This window comes from Caloenas nicobarica, chromosome 3 (genome assembly GCF_036013445.1).
Source record: "Caloenas nicobarica isolate bCalNic1 chromosome 3, bCalNic1.hap1, whole genome shotgun sequence".
NCBI classification, from domain to species: domain Eukaryota; kingdom Metazoa; phylum Chordata; class Aves; order Columbiformes; family Columbidae; genus Caloenas; species Caloenas nicobarica.
The window spans coordinates 92,073,416-92,090,180 of NC_088247.1; the positions used below are offsets into that span (position 1 = coordinate 92,073,416).

The following is a 16,765-nucleotide window of genomic DNA, read 5'->3' on the forward strand; positions in this document are numbered from 1 at the left end:
GAGAAAATATTGGGCCCTGAAAGACTCTCTGGTCTAGCAGAGTCATTGTAAGATTACAAAGGCGGGAAACTTAGGCCAGAAAAATGCAATCAAACATAACTAAAGGGCAATTTAATTGTGTGGGCGATTAGCTACTGATTGAACTAGTAACCTGTATTGGGTGCAACAGCTCTCAACTTCATGTAAATACAGGCTTCTCTTTCTCAAGAGGCCCTAAAAAATGTCTGTGTCCAAGTCTCACTGATAAGAATTCCCCTTAAGTCCCTTTGCAAGCCCAACCTGGAATATTTTACATATTTGTTAGCTGATACTGCTGCAATTCAATAGAAAGGGCTTCCTGGGTCACCGAATCCAGTGTAAAACGGCAAGTGCCAAGTTCATTCTTGTTACCTCTCAAGCAGTACTTCCCAACAGAAAATGCTTTATGAAGTATTTTTCAAAAAAGCCAAAAAGCCCCACTGGGAATAGCAGTGAAATACATATTAAGAGTTTCTAAAAGCAAAACCAAAGCAATTTGTTTTGTTTAGGCTTCTGTGGCTAAAGCCTACCAAAAGTCTCTAAAGCTATCGCATCTTTGTTTTTTAAGTATAATAGCCAAAACACAGCTTGTGATTCAAATGCAGTCCAAAATTATTTGACTGTTTTCCAATGTACTCCCTTCAGTCTCAGGCTTGCAGCCCCTCCTTGCAAGAGTAAATCTTAGTCATAATTGTTCAGCGTGGATTTGATCAGCTTCATGAGGACTACTCACGGGTATAAAGATTATTCATGTGAGAGGTACACGACTGAATCCTTAGCTAAAGAGACTAAGGCAATCAATGATTCCAGCATGCAGGAGACCATTTCTCTGCTGCTACGCAACCATCTTGATTTTTGTGTTTGGTCTGTTGCTCATTAGCTAAACCAACAAGGAATTACTAATAATCCCTCAAGGGCAACTTGGGTATAGACATGCATCCTTCTGTACATATACTTCTGGTGTTTATAAAGCTTATGTAAATGCATACAGAAATTGTAGAACAATACATGCTTCATCAGTCTGCTGTCATGACTTGCCAGCAAGAACACTGTCCACCCTGTCAAACACAACCTCTATCGACATTACAGGCAAGAGATAAGTACAGTCTTGGGATAACATTCCCAAGACAGTTGCACAGTGGTAGTATGACTGGGACAATATCCAAAGGGTGTGGGAAGGAACAAAACCCAACCTGGTAACTTCCCCGCTTTCTAAACTTCTCCTTTTGGAGAGGAAGCAGATGAGACGGTGGGAACAAGCAGTGAACTGTTTACAGGCAGATTTACTAGGACAAGGGAGAAAGATGCTACAATCCTTCAGTCCTCTCCCTGCCCAGTTAGCACCAGGCTATGCAACTGGCATGCAACCACAGCATGTGACAGTCTTGGCTGCGTGCTTCTCCTTGGCTTACTCAGTTCAGGACTGTGTCACCCCCACACATTCCTGGGTGATGCCAGCTACTGCAGGCTGTGAACAATAGCTGATGGATGCTCAGACTATTAGGAAGGAAAAAAACATATCTGCTCCGTATTCTGGACATTTGAATATGGATAGAGATGTTTAGACATTTAAACATTCAGATCAGAAACTCCTAGTTCAAACTACTTCAATCTTAAAATCTTGCGGTTGGTTTTTTGTTTGTTTTTTTTAGTTTTGGGTGTGTGTGTATTTTTCTTTTTTTTAAAATCATGGCTAATAAAATCTTGCTGTTTTTTTAAATAACAGCTAGGAATATTATGTTTCTTTTTAGCAGTACTGTTTATTACCCTTTTTGCAAAATAACTTAAGTATCTAGACAATTAAAGAAGATAACTGCATCTCTATTAAGAAATCTGAACTTGTCAGACAGTGGAAAAAGCTTACCTGTGCTGTAAAACATTATATACCATCTGCCACATCTGCAACATCTGCCTGCATGTCACTAGAGCCTCTTCAGGTCCTTTATGTACCCATTCCAGTTTTACCTTGGTGAAGAGTAAGCTGCAAGATGAAAAAGAATAACTTCTGTTTTATTGTCATCTCATAAACGTAGAGAATCAGTATCACTCTAGCAAGACCGTGGCAATCACCATTTTTACTTGCTTTGTATATGCAGCAATAAAATAAAACACCATAGCACAAAACATTTCACTTGGCTCAACTATGATTCCCCACAAGGAGATGAAAGGATTAACAGTATTCCTCAGCTGCAGTCAAATTTGTGTCACAAAGCTGGCAGGACAGTGTTAAAAGCAATGCACTGCAAAGCAAAGCTAACAAGGTGAAACATACAGTGAATCTCATTTTATGTTGGACAGAATTAAAAATAGAATAAAAAGGAATTGCCGTAATACATATGCCAGACTGTTTTCTTCGTCTGGCATCTTCCCATGGCACTGGCTTATATAATAAATTTCAGACAAAAATCTCAACGTGCTGAATATACGCAGACAATCATGGAATGCCTCACAGGAAGGAAACGCATTTTCTTAACCCCAGCTGGCGATCACCTCATGCCCACAGGCAAGACAGCTGATAGCCCTTGTACATTCTTGTTCTAGGTGGTGTAACTGCTGCTACTATTATTATACCTAGAGAATAGGTATTTGTGCAGACCACTGGAATTCAGCAGGATTAGGTCAAGCAGAGGTTAGAAGACAGATTTGGCAATGACACAACTTACCATTTGCTGCTAGCATGGCTTTTAACACCATCTGTCACAACACCCATTTTATTTTTTTTTAATTGCCAAGATGATTGAATTTATTTCTTATTTACTAATGTAAATTTACCTCTCTGCCTTAAATGTTTTCAGAAAGTCCAAGATCTAGACATTTTGAGTTAGCTCGATATGGCTAGTGATTAATCCACTGGATGCACATATATGTACGTACATGTATACATTAACAGCTACATGTTAAAAATCCTAAAAACAGTTTCGTGAATGTGACCTGCAGGCTCCTGGGGAATCCAAACAACTTCAGAGACAACAGCAACTGCATCGATGATGTTAGAAAAGACTTGGCAGCTGCTTAAGAGATCCTTCACTTGCAATAATTAGAAATCTGCAGCCAAGACACTGTGGTGCATATCTATAGTAATGTGCTAAAATGGCAATCCCATTCTGCACTAACAAATACTAGGTGTTTTTTGTTGGTTTTGGGGTTTTTTTTGGTTTGGTTTTGTTCTGGGGGGCAGGTGGGAAAGAGTCACCAAAATATCACCCAACTGCTCATAGCCGCTGCTACACTTTGACCTCACAGGACAAGCACCCAACTAAATTCCCCAGCTACAAACTTAGGCTAGGAAAGCAAGATTAAGATGTATAATCAAGGAAATTTGTCTTTGTGCTTTACTATTTTATATCCCTATTCTATATTTACCTTTGATTTTCTTGTTAATGATCTAAACAAAACAAACATTAATAAAAACATCTCCTGCTCTCAAAGATGCTGACACCCTAACTGAAAGGAAGTGCCCTCATGATTCAGGTAGTTATTTTGAAGTTAGATCCATAGACTGATTTTGCTGGGACAAAGAATATGACAGTGGATGCACCCTTAGGAAAATAAAAATGAGACTGAATTCAAAGGAGTGGTAGCAATGGAAACTGGGCAGTGACACATGCTCTGTATCCCTGGGTTAACCAGGCTCATAAGAGCAAAGCTTGTTCTAATATCACAGAATACAGAATCAAGCCCTTAGGAGCAAGCAGTGTATAACACAGTAGAAGGACGGAAGGTTACACCCTGGAGTGTAATGGCATTATAAAAGATAGCTTCACAAACGTGAAGTTCCTGAAAAACAACGCAGTCGAGGTCAAGCAATGCTCAGCATCCACGTAGAGAAGCACAGTCAAGTAAGAGCTGGAAGATGTTGTTATTCCTGTTCACAGCATCAGCAACACACTTAGTACAATGCTGTCTCTAGTTCTTGCTCTTTAACTCCGAAAGAATACTAAAAATGGGGTAAGGTTCAGAAAAAGGTTATCCAAGTGAGCCGAGGGATAGAAAAACATATTTCATCATAGGCTTAAGAATCTCAGCTTATCTGGTTTAACTGAGGAGCAGCAAAGAAATTACTTTGCCCCAGCCTGTGAGCACCTACATGGAGAAGTATCTAATTGCGAGTCTTTGATTCAAAAGAAAAGGTATCAGAAAATCCGTGGATTTGTTAGAAGCTGAAACTAGTCAAATGGAGATTTATAAGTAAATGCAGATGCATAAGTATCAAAGCAAATAATCTTTGCAGCAGCTACACTGTGTGCACAGTAAATTCTATAGTCCTTAAAGCCTTTTCAGCAAGACAGGATAATATCTGGAAAGCAATGTGAATGCACAAATAGAAGCTATGGTTCGATGCACAGGCTTGTGAGTGAGCTTCTTTGGACTGTGCTGTGCAGAGGGGTGAGACTGCATCATCGCCTTCCTCTGGCAATTAATCTACTAAAAATATTCTACTACTTCAAGAAACTACTACACTGAACAATCTACACTATCTTAAGCATGGAGAATATTTTTTTAACCGCTACAAACTTTCAAAATGGAAGACCTTCCAAAGCACTGTGTGACCCTCCTCGTAGCATAAGAATGGTGGTCAAGGAGCCTTAGGCCTAGAGAAGAAAAGAGTCATACTACATTCACAGAATCATAGAATCCCCGGTTGGAAAGGACCTCAAGAATCATCTGGTCCAGCCTCTCCTGGCAGAAGCACGGCCTAGACAAGATGACCCAGCACCTCATCCAGCTGAATCTTAAAGGTGTCCAGTGTTGAGGAATCCACCGCTTCCCTGGGGAGATTATTCCAGTGGCCGATTGTTCTCACAATAAAAAAAAATTCCTTTTATGTCCACTCGGAATCTCACCAAGAGTAACTTGTACCCATTACCCCTCATCTTTTCCATGTGACTCCCTGTAAAAAGGGAGTCTCCATCTTCTTTGTAGCCACCCTTTAAATACTGGAACATGGTGATAAGGTCTCCCCTAAGCTTTCTTTTCTCAAGGCTGAACAAACCCACTTCTCTCAGTCTTTCCTCACATGGCAGCTTCCCAGTGCTCTGATCACCTGTGGCCCTTCTCTGGACCCTCTCCAGCCTGTCCACAGCTTTTTTCATAGCAGGGACCAACACTGGACACAGTGTTCCAGGTGTGGCCTGACAAATGCTCCTTAGAGCAGGATAATGACTTCTCTGTCTCTGCTGGTGAAGCCCTTGTTGATGCAGCCCAGCATCCCATTGACTTTCTTTGTCTCAGCAGCCCACTCTTCACTCACACTGACCTTGTTGTCCACCAGGACCCCCAGGTCTCTTTCCGCAGCGCTGCTGCCCAGCCGGGTAGGTCCCAGCCTGTGCTGCACTCCTGGGTTATGTCTTCCCAGGTGCAAGACCTTGCACTTGTCCCTGTTGAACTTCATAAGGTTCTTGTTAGCCCATTCATCCAGCCTACCCAGGTCTTCCTGCAGAGTGGCTCTCCCAAAGTGTCCACTTGCCCACTCGGTTTGGTATCATCAGCAAACTTCATCAGGGTGCACTTGATCCCGTCAGCCAGATCACTTGCGATGATATTAAACAATGCTGGGCTCAATACTGATCCCTGGGGGACCCCACTTGTCACTGGTTGCCAGTTTGAAAAGAAGCTGTTTACCACCATGCTCTGGGTACGCATGTTGGCCAGTTTCCCACCCATCACACCGAACAGTTCTCTAGACTGTAACACATCAGTTTCTCTAGGAGGAGGCCGTGGGAAACAATATTAAAAGCCTTGGAGAAATCCAGGTAGACAATGTCCACTGCTCACCCCACATCAACTGAGCAGGTTACTTTGCCATAGAGGATAACCAAGTTTGTCAAGCACGATTTGCCCCTGGTGAATCCTTGCTGGCTGTTCCCAATCAGGTGCTTCATTTGACTTATGATAGCTGAATAACTGAATAACACTTCAGAACACAGTAAGATACCACTCATAATACTGTGAAGTAGAATATAGGAATGAAGAATCTATTAACAGCCAAACTACGATACAGGAGGGAGATATTAAGGGTTCCTCCTCCCTTTCACACTAGTAGGGATATAGAGGGCTTACTTATCTGCAGGCAATTGCAATCATTGAATAGTATATTTAAACATTGCAGTTAAACATTAAAAAGAAACACATTAAGTTCTTTCCATCACTCTGATGCTTACTGTTCACAGCAAGTATATATAAACTTCTTTGGATGAAGATGCAATTGTCTCTCTCAGGAGAGAGAACAGTAGAAACATAGGAAAAAAGCAAATCTCTCATAAAATCATAACAAAGTCTCAATAGAACATCATCACCAGTTGTAAAGCACAGGCATAGAAAGGCTGAAAAAAAAAAAAAAATAGTCATGCAACTCCAGCAACTGTCTACAGTGCAACATTTCCAGATCTCAGAGATGCCATGCACTGCTAGCTGCTGTGGTAATTCACCTTTGGAACAGTGCTATTCAGGTTATCGTGCAACAATATAATGAACCAAACCAAAAGGTAAATGGGAAGAATGTAAGTGGCAAAAGGAATCAAATAATACTGACAACAGTAGTAAACAATGCAATTAAATATGATAATTAAAAGGTGAAAAAATCAGTACATAAGGCTGCATGTGCAATATGCTGTTAGTATTTCTCAGTAAGTTTTGTACCAGCAAAAACAGATAAATAAAAATATAGGGAAAACACTGAAGTGAAGTAGGTGACTACCACTTACCGCGAGCTTACCATTTTATTACTCAGAACTCTTGCTACAAATAAATCTAATGGGTATTGTGTCATATCGGTGTCTGTGCACAGCTCTCAGGGGTAAAAATAAAAATTACGTATGCACAGATCTCACCTTATTATGTTTTCTTAATATCATTTTACTTGACTTTTGTATGAAGCCTGTAATATTAAGCAGAGCAGACTCTTTAAACAGATTCAGCATATAAAAATAACCCCGAGATTATCAATACAGTAATTGGTAATTCTGTTAGCCTCTGAAAATGAAAACAGAGTGATTTGGGCTAAAGCAAACATACGAATTGCTACTACATAAGCACAGGAAAAGAGAGAAAAAAATCCACAAATCATTCTTGTAATGTGTATCATTTCAGGGACAGTAACAATGGAAAATAACCAGGGCTTACTCTTGTTATACTAGACTCTAAGATCCCGCTCAGAACAGGTTTTGTTTTATCATCTCTGTGGATAGTATGCAAAGGCTTCCATTACCTGATGTAACGTCAGGTTACTCCCACAAGCAAACATAAATATCTATCGCAGTAACGTTAACTCTGAAAAAGGAAAATCTGTATAAAGTTGACTTTGTTGCAATATGAAGCTCTTAAAATTCAAAATTAGGTTTCTCAAGTATCAAAATTTCCATAGTATAAATGACATAAATATCACTATAATATGCCATGCACTGACAAAAAAATAGAAACTGGACTATGGAAGGCCTACCCAGCCCTCAATCCTACATGGCTAAATGCTCAGCCTTCAAGTTCTTTAGTACTACCCATGAAGAAAAGAGGCAGCTCTTTCCTATCATTGACAATCTAGTTACTGAGGTTTAATAGTTAATACTTATTATCGGAAGGTTCCATATGTGCATGTGTTATACTATAAATGCTTAAAAGCACATCTGTGGAAGAAGTCCTAAGTTGCTGTGTTTAGTAATAACCTATTGACTACTTTATGGATGCTATAGGACTAAATAAAGTTTTATTAATCAGTTAATTGTTGGGACTTTTTAAAGCTGTTTTCCAATGGAGTTTTTAGTATCAAATGTAGCCCTTTATCTACATGTTTATAGAGCATCACAATGGGATCTCTGTCCTATCATATGACAAGCAATAAATCATGCTAGTACTGCAACAAACAATAACACATTCCATTCATTTCAAGGGTGAGAGACTAGATTAGGAATAATGGGTATTATGTAGTCATTTATCTATAAGTTTTGCCATTCACTGGCTGCTTAGAACCCCTCCAGTTTTTCAGAGCTTGTCAGCAGCTGCTCAAAGATCTACAAGTCCTCGAGCTTTACCAGATCAGGGCCATCATTCCCCAAAGTCTTTAATTACTGACTCAGATTTGCCTACCTACACACACAGCTGCTGGGTTATTTTGGATTTTGCATACAAAAGGAAATGAAACAAACAAACAAACAAACACACACTCCACCAAAACCAGCAGCAATATGTCCCAATTCACAGAGACAATTGTGTACATTAGCATGAAGATACTGAACTTCTGCAACTAATATTTGTACTTTGGTTTTTTCTTTCATTAAATGATGGGATGTGTGCACCTGTTTGTGTGTTTACAGACATTTGCCTGGAGAGACAAACCAGAATTCTAGTCACAGCTCCAAGGACAGCAAATGCACTTTATCCAGTGACTGATGAGCAGCATGCAAGTGCCACTTGATAGCAGAGTCCAGCTCACCCTCCCACCTCTTGAAGCCCAGAGAAATATTCCTCATCAGCTCCAATGAAAAGCAGGGGAACGCCACGACCTGGATGGGTAGATGGCCCAAGGATGCTCTCTGAGGGACTGGGAGGCATGGATTCCAATCCCTAACTCTTTGATCACTCACCTCTTGAATTAGTTTCTTCCCCTTTAAGGTATCAGATGCAAAAGGAGGATACAGGTGGATGCAGGACACAGATTGATCTAACCAAGCTTGAAAGAGGATGGAGGAGTTATGAAGAATGATTGAATTTTCAGAATGTTTATGATATACGGAGATAGTAAATAGACTTCTCAGCCTGGAAAAGAGGCTGAAAGAAGAGATGACATATTTATAAAATCATGAAAAGCATGAAGAAGGTCAGGAAATCAAAGCAGCCTGTGTTATTTAAAGTGAAAGAAGAAATATCGAATAAAGCAATCAAGCAGTGGATTTAAAATGAACAAATGAAGTGCTTTTTCAAACACCACCAAAGTAAAGTGCAAAACCCATTGCTACAGGATGTTCTGGAGCGGACACATAATAGGTTCAAAAGGGGATTAGATAAATTCACGGATGACAGGCCCATGGGAGGCATTAAACACAACCTAATGCAACCTCTGGCTCCGAAAGCCTCTGAACTGCTCAGCTGACAGAAATGGGGACAACATATGAGGGGCAGGATCATCCTAATGCCACGTCTCTACATGCTTTTCCCTCTGCACTCACCACACACCCTGCTGAAGACAGACAAACCCTTAGTTTGATCAAGGATGGCCATTCTTGCATTTTGATACTACAGAAATACAATTGCAGCCCATGTTCTTTTTATAACCCAGATTGTCTGGTCTTGTTTTATCTGCCGGTATGAGAGGTCAGTGTATCTGGAACTGTAGTGTCTACACAGCGAATTAGCTGCTCAGTTTATCAGTCGCTGAGTTTAGCTTCGGTGGTGAGTCACCTATACAAGCCAATTACTTTATGTATGCTCGTTCGCCATAACGATTATGGTTTCATTAACCTTCCTAGAGCACCTGCTAAAGCCCTAGTCAGGTTATCAATTGGAAAGCTGCTTTTAATCTCCTGCATTTTTGTTGAAAAGAGTCAACATCGAAGTTGCTGTCTTCTCAAATAACTCAGTGCTTCTTGCAGTCTCCTGCCATTTAAGGGCACATCCTCTAGTTAAATGAATGCCAGCAGCGCTGACTGCAACCTCCTTTTATAACTTCATGCTGTGCCATGTTATCTATCACTTTCCCTGGCTCCTCCTGTGAGCTGATGGCAGAGGGGCCTTGTGGCAGACAGGTGAAGGTCCTGCTGATGGACTATGTCACATATCTCCGCGTGGACCCAAACACCACTTCCCAAGACAAACACATCTGCAGCCAGTCCAGTAACCTCATGCATCTATTTCAGCATTCAGTTCCACCAGATTCACTTGTGATGCGGAGGGAAAATATGCGTCAATATTGATGCAGCCCATCCAGAAACTGCCACTTAGATTGGAAGGAGGTTTTGTAACAAACCCTCTTGACCTGAAACCCAGGCAGGTTGTCCCTTAAAGGAAAAACAACTAAGTAACAGTCTGCTGAAACAAAAAGCAAGCACATTTGCTGGGGGAAAAAAAGGCACTGATAGCCTTCCTTGTCTTCACCTTTCTTCAGAATCAAGCCATAACTAGTCATATCCAAGAAACACAGGCACAGAAAAAGAGTGATCACAATTATCGTCTCCTTTCCGTGTAGTTAGATCATTCATTTTGAATCCCAGACTTGCGGCATTTTGCTTTTTGTTAAGAATGTAGGAATCAAGCTAATTGTCAGCAGAGCTGATAAAACCGCTGTGTTACATAGGATCCTTTGGGTTATACATCCAAAAAGAGTTTTTATCTTCTTCTCACCCTCATAAAGAACTGGAAACAAAATGATTTTGTGTCATCACAAATCATATGCACCTCGATCCATATCTTGCCTGAATAAAGACAAAAATAATTTTCATAATTGTAAAAAAAAGTTCCTGGTTTTGCTATGCAGAGTACTTACACCAACTTTTTATACGTAATTTCCCTCTGTAAGGACAGTGCATTAGACTTTCCCTTGCAAAACTCCAGAAGATGTTAAACTTAAGTTTAATTTGCAATTGTCCCCTCCACGTTGTTTTGTGAACTGCTTTCTCTGCCAGGCTCCAGCTACACAGAGTACTCCATACTGCACTGGACACTGCACGAGCACATCTGAGAACCAGGCCGAGGTCTTAAGCATCCAAGGCTAAGAGCTTAGAACTCTACGTCCTGTTCAATTTTGATCATGAATTCAGCAGGAGTTCAGTGCATAGCTTCTCCAGCAGATCCGAGCCCTCACACTTAAATACACAGGTCACTCTGTGGTATGGTATCTCATTTATGGGTGGAAGTAGACACCTACACGGTAATGTGCAATCTCAGGAGTGTACTGGAAACCGTCGGCCACTGTCCGTCACCTGTGGTGGAAGTATGGCCAATAACCTACAGCTCGGGCAGGGGACATGGGAGAGCCATGCTCCCTTTCTTGCTCTCGCATGGCCTCTTGGCCAGTCCTGGGCAAGTCACTTCAGCTCCCCATGCTTCAATTCTTCTAACTGCAGAGCAGATGAGGGGAATGACCTTTACAAAACATTCAGAGAACTAGATTCTTCATCAACACCTTCCCCACATCCTTTATATTTAATCTCTTAATACCGGTGCTCTCAACTTCAGCGTTATTTGTGGACAGGAAGGAAAGCAGGTTGAGCTCCTCTGTTAACATCACTTTTAAAACATTTTCTCATATGTTGAGCCTGATTCTTCAGAATTTTATCAGATGTGTCCCCATGTAAATCCCACCAATGCTGATTAAATGAGAATTCATTCGGAAAGGCAGAGCTGAGAACTATCATGCTGTCAGAACCACTGGAATAACTCTTGATTTACAGAAACAGAAAAGGAAACCAGGCCTAGGCTCTCTAATTGCTGAGCTGAGTTCCTGCCAGACAAGAAAAGAACATTAACAGGACAAAGCTGAAGCACTTAATATGCTGTCAATACTTCCTATCCCCACAGACTGTAGAACTGGATGCTTCACCAGTGGTTCCTAACTGCTGTGTTTTCCAGAAAACTTTCTACAACATGCAGTTCAGGTAGCTTTTTGAGGGAAGGATACCAGGACTCTGGCTAACAAAGAAACATCTGACAACCTCCAAGTCACCTCAATCTGCAACCAAGAACACACCTTCTGCCTGGAAAGCCATGTCAGAAATCTGATTCACGTATTTAAAATGGAGTGCAATACCCTCTAATTAACCAAAGTAATAACAAGCGATAGTGTACTTATGTTATGGCTATATAAACTATGCAACAAAATGCAGTAAAGCAGAACTCTCCCACAGGATTAATAAAACATTTCTACCCAACGTGATACATTTTTGGAATCTTGCGTCTTACCGATACTTGGAGCAAACAGTCTGAAACTGCATCACATCCCCACTGTATTAGTAAATTAGAACTACACAAAATTTAGCTTTGGTATAAAAAGAGTAGGCTTAGTGCAAAATAAGCTTTTCTTTTTTGAAATGCATTAGACAATGTTGTTAAAAAGCCTTCATTCCTTGTATCATTTTATTTTGGGGCAATATATTTTATGCCACTTTGGCACTACTCCAGCAAAGCACTTATAAAACGCCTTCATCTTTAAGCATATGAGTAGTCCTGCTGAAGCCAACAAGAAGTCACTTATTCCTCTATTTAAAACTGAGTGTGTGCTTAAGAACCTTGGTAGATCCGGTTCTTTATGAGAAGGATTATGAGAATCTCTTCTAACTGCTCAACTTTGCAGAAGACAAAGCGTTAAATGTGAGAAACACAAGAAGGGCCAGAGTCTGTTCATATTTAGTGCTATCTGTGTGTCTCAGCACAGGTGAAAAACATGGAAATCTACCCCCCAAACACCACTGAAGGTCACTACAGGATACTGGTTCTGGGGCACGTGTGGGCATGTTTCAAGCTATGTTCTGGCTAAGACAACCCACCATATAGTTATGACAGTTCAGATGCAGTGCTTTCTATAAGATGAGCTTGTTTAGTGAGATATGGAAAAATGAGTTTCTATGCCAGCCTGAAAAAAGACAGGGAAAGACATGCTTAAAAGGTGAAAGAAGTGAAAGAAAACAAAAGCCCCTTCATTTCAGGAAAAAAACCCCCACATAATCTAGAAAAAAAATGTGTTGTGATTAGTAGATATAAAACTGCTAGCTTCACCGAAGAAAATCTCAGAGAAGGAAATGGCTATTTTGCTACCAGCAGGAATCATATTTGTCTAAGTCTGCAAAGCCAAGCCATGATGTAAGTGCAGTTTGTGTCAGCCCCAGCTGAACACAGCGCAGGCACAGCAGCAAGGAGACACAGGAGCACGACCTTCAACGCAGAGTTGATACCTAAAATCTGTGACCTAAAATCAGCAGTTAGCAACGAGCGCACAGCCCCGTCCTTCAACAGCCAGATGTGCTGAACACTGTGCTGCTGCAGCTTCACTCCATTCATCACTGGCACGGTTAAGTTAACCTAACGAAACCTGCGCTTACTGTTTGGCTCAACACAGCACACTGACTTACCAAAATCAGACAAAATTCTATTCATGGTATTGCCGGGCTGCTTTTTCACCACAGATGGTGTTTTTGGAGATGCACTAAATTTCCTTATAACGTTCCTTTACAGTTCCTTCACCCCGTGCAAAGCCAATAGCAGGGTCAGGACTCGTGGCCTTTAATCCTGTCAGGTTTCAGGCCATGCAGATGGGCTTTGGCAACGACTGCACTTTTTGTCGTGTTGGTCCCTCCCACACAGCACGGATTTCCCACAGATCTCTGGCCAGCCGGCTGAACTAATATCGTGATAACTCTCCTTACCCATTACTCTGAGGCAAAATCAGACTCAGGATAGGGCAGTGAACAGCTCTGTATGTTTCCAGTCATATTGAAAGGGGTCACCATTATTTAAATACACCCTGGAAGCACAGTCCGACTGACTGTATTTTTTAATTAATCCAGCTTCTTCAACGTATGTAAAGACACTCTGCGTTAAAGCATGTGTGCAGCCCCTTAAGCATTTCGGTTTAACTTAAATATTCTTTGTTTTCTTGGCACAAATATAATTAAACATAAAACATCTCTTAGATTTTCTTCCTAAAAATTTCCCAGCTATACACATCAACCTAAGGACACTGCCTGCCTACAGAACCCAGCTCCACAGTTGCATCCTTGACTACCAATTCAGCACAACGTTTTCCTAGCAGAGAGCTGTGCCCAGTTCAGCTGAGAACTAATATAGCTCAGGATCTCGAAGGCTGAATTTTAAAGGTGAAGCTTGATTTCTTAGCTGTGCTGGAAATGGTAACTTCTCTGTTGCATGCACAACCCCAGCAGGTGCACCTTACAGTGTTCAAATAAGCTGAGTCACTGCTCATGAGTAACAAAGAAAAATCAGCAGCCTCTCAACCTGTCAGAAAAACCTAACAAATTCAATGAGAACTGCCAACAAAAACTAAAAGCCTCAGGAGAAGGTGAGAAATATATGCATGGTTTAAAAAAAAAAAAAAAAAAAAAAAAAAAAAAAAAGAGAGAGAAGAGAGAGTCCATAGCAGATTGAGCCCAAAATCAGATTAATGGATTATTTTTCTGTAATATCTATTACACCCCAATGTGACAGATCTTCCAGATGTGCTGAGAAAAGATGACACAATATTATAGATTCCAAGCACCACATGTGTGATTAAAGAAAATCCTTTGGAAAAACACGCATCGTTATTGCATTTTAAATGCTCAAAAATAGCAATATTTGGTCTTGTCTTAATAATAACCTAAGAACACACCTCAGAGTAAAACTGCAAATACAATTCAAATGCGGACAGAATAAAACAAGCTTAACTGTTGAAAAATAGTCTCATTCATACAGTACAGTGCAGGTGATAGGATTAGTGGGTTTGGATTTAATTTTGGATTCTCCACCCACAGATTACTGGAAGGTTTTTTGTTTTGTTTTGTTTTTTTCTTGAGAAACAGTCCAGCACTTAGCAACCACTGACCTTTACATATTTTTACCACCACACTGCTTTGTAAAACTGAACTCTGTTCCAACATTTGGAGCTAGCAGCTGCAATGAAACAGGTAAAAGGAATTAAACATCCAGGGCCAGACAGCTAAAGGAAATCAGCTCTGTTGAACTGAAATGAATGGATTTTCACCTTTTTAAACGAGCTGGGGATCTAGCACCCAAGCTGCAAGTCAGAAAAGCTCAAGCAGGCTGTCTTCAACTCCCTAAAAATGAGCATGCACTAGATAAACACAGAAATGAAGTGCAGGGTCAGTGCGGGTTGATCAGCTTGTACCAGCTGACTTCCTATTTTATCCCTTTAAGTACACCATTCATTTGCAGAATTCTAGTCTGCAAATTAAATTGAAAAAAAAAAATTACTTGCTTGAAACATTCCCAGCGACTCGCCAAAAAAAAAAAAAAAAGAATAAAAACTAGAAAAAACCTGTTCAGTTTTTCCATAGGGATTCTGCAATCGAAGAAATGAACAGAAGCAATGATGACTAGCAGGCCCCAGCCTTTCACAGGAACAGCTTTATGTTTTCCCTTCTCCTTTGTGGAGAGGAGCCCCACGCAGAAGCGCCTGTGTTCCGGGGGGCTGCGGTGGGGCCGGCAGAGCAGCCCCGTGAGGTGCCCAGCTCCAGCCCCACGTCCCTGCGCCGCGGTAGGGGACGGAAAGAGGCCGGACTGAACCTCCTTCACACCCGCTCTCGCTGGCAGGACACAATGAAATCCCCGTGTTTATTCTGTTTCACGTATCCTGTTAGTTCAGTACAGAGCTCTCCGCAGAGATCAGAGCGCAGCAGGATAAATCAGAAGTCTATATTTATAATCTCTGCCTTCTGATAAGTTAGCAGCATGTACCAGCTTTTCCTTGAAATAAGACTGAAGGGGAGGAACAGATGTCAACCTGAAAGCATAAGAGTATTATAACTGTCCCGTGTTTAACCATTAGGTATAAAAAAATGCTTTGCATTTATGTATGCCTTTACTTTCCCTCTTACAAGGCCACCGTGCAAGCCAGCTGTAATTCAGAGCTCACAATCTAATTTCTATTTCCTTTCCTCTCTAAAGCAATATATCCAAAACACAGATATATTGTTCCTTGCCGTTCCCCCCGCACTGAAGGCATTGTATTTGCATTGTTATGTCGACACCTTTCCTGAAGTGCCTTGCTGAAAGGATATCCAAAGTCACTGTGCAGAGTTCCATGCTTCAAGGCAACTGAAAGCGCTCAGGCTGTCTGCTGACCTGATTGGCAGTTTTGACTCCAGGAGGCTTAACAGAGCCTGTCATTACGCATGTGATATATCCTACCATAATTAATTCCCTCAGGGAACGACGACCAGAGGAAGCACGGTTCAAATACACAGCATGCACCTGAAATTTGACATTTTGAATCAGACTCCCAACACCAAGATGCATCCATGGAAGCATCTGACATTTTTATTTTGCTTGACTGTAGATACCTGGCATAAATGAAATCCTCTTGTAAAGGGACTGGCTTAAAAACTGTTGAAACATACAGATAAAAATCAGTGTTCTTTGTTCTCGAATAGATATGATTTAATTCATTAGAAATCCAGAAGGTGTCTAAAATTACCATGTGCCATTTAATGTAAGATGAAGTAATAGCTTCCTTCAGCCTTAGTGGAAAAGATTCAGAGCTGTAATCCTTTTTCAAATAATTACCCTGTTCATCAGGCTTCAGCACAAGATGACTCCAAGCTGAAGAGAAATGGAGAGAACAGCTACCGAAGTTTCAGTATATACACACACCAAGCTGAATGGCAATAGCACTTCGCAGGTGTTTGTCAAGTCACAGGCCTGAATTACACTAAAATTAGAACTGCGAGGGCAGGGCAAGCGCACATGAAAGTATCAAGTTCGTCTACCATATAAAAGGGTCTTTGGAGGAAAAAAAACAGGGAGTAAGGATGCTGACTGAGCGATGTAGCTCCTCAAAGCTACAGCAGTGAATTAATGCTTTCACACATACAACCTGTGGTTCTGAGTCAGCCCTGAGCTGCTCTGCGTGACCGCCCTGGGAAATCAGCTTGCAGAGAAGGGAAAGTCAGTGGCTGAGATGAAGCACTGGCACAGTTACCACTGCCCCACCGCAGGAGGCACAGACGAGTATTTCACTTGTGCAATTCCAGGATAGCACAACTATCCCCTTACTCAAGGTAACTACTGTGTTTGCTACCCAGTGCTCAAT

At 41.1% G+C, this 16,765-nt stretch overlaps 1 protein-coding gene across 2 annotated transcripts in view; it reads right to left on the reverse strand.

Moving 5' to 3' along the window:
* Positions 1-16,765, reverse strand: part of TTC7A (tetratricopeptide repeat domain 7A) — a 176,334-nt gene that overhangs the window by 60,178 nt on the left and 99,391 nt on the right. For both annotated transcript variants that reach the window (XM_065630962.1, XM_065630963.1), the window contains one exon: positions 1,883-1,999. In XM_065630962.1, coding sequence (XP_065487034.1) covers positions 1,883-1,999 — 117 coding nt within the window. The remainder of the gene's footprint in view (positions 1-1,882; positions 2,000-16,765) is intronic.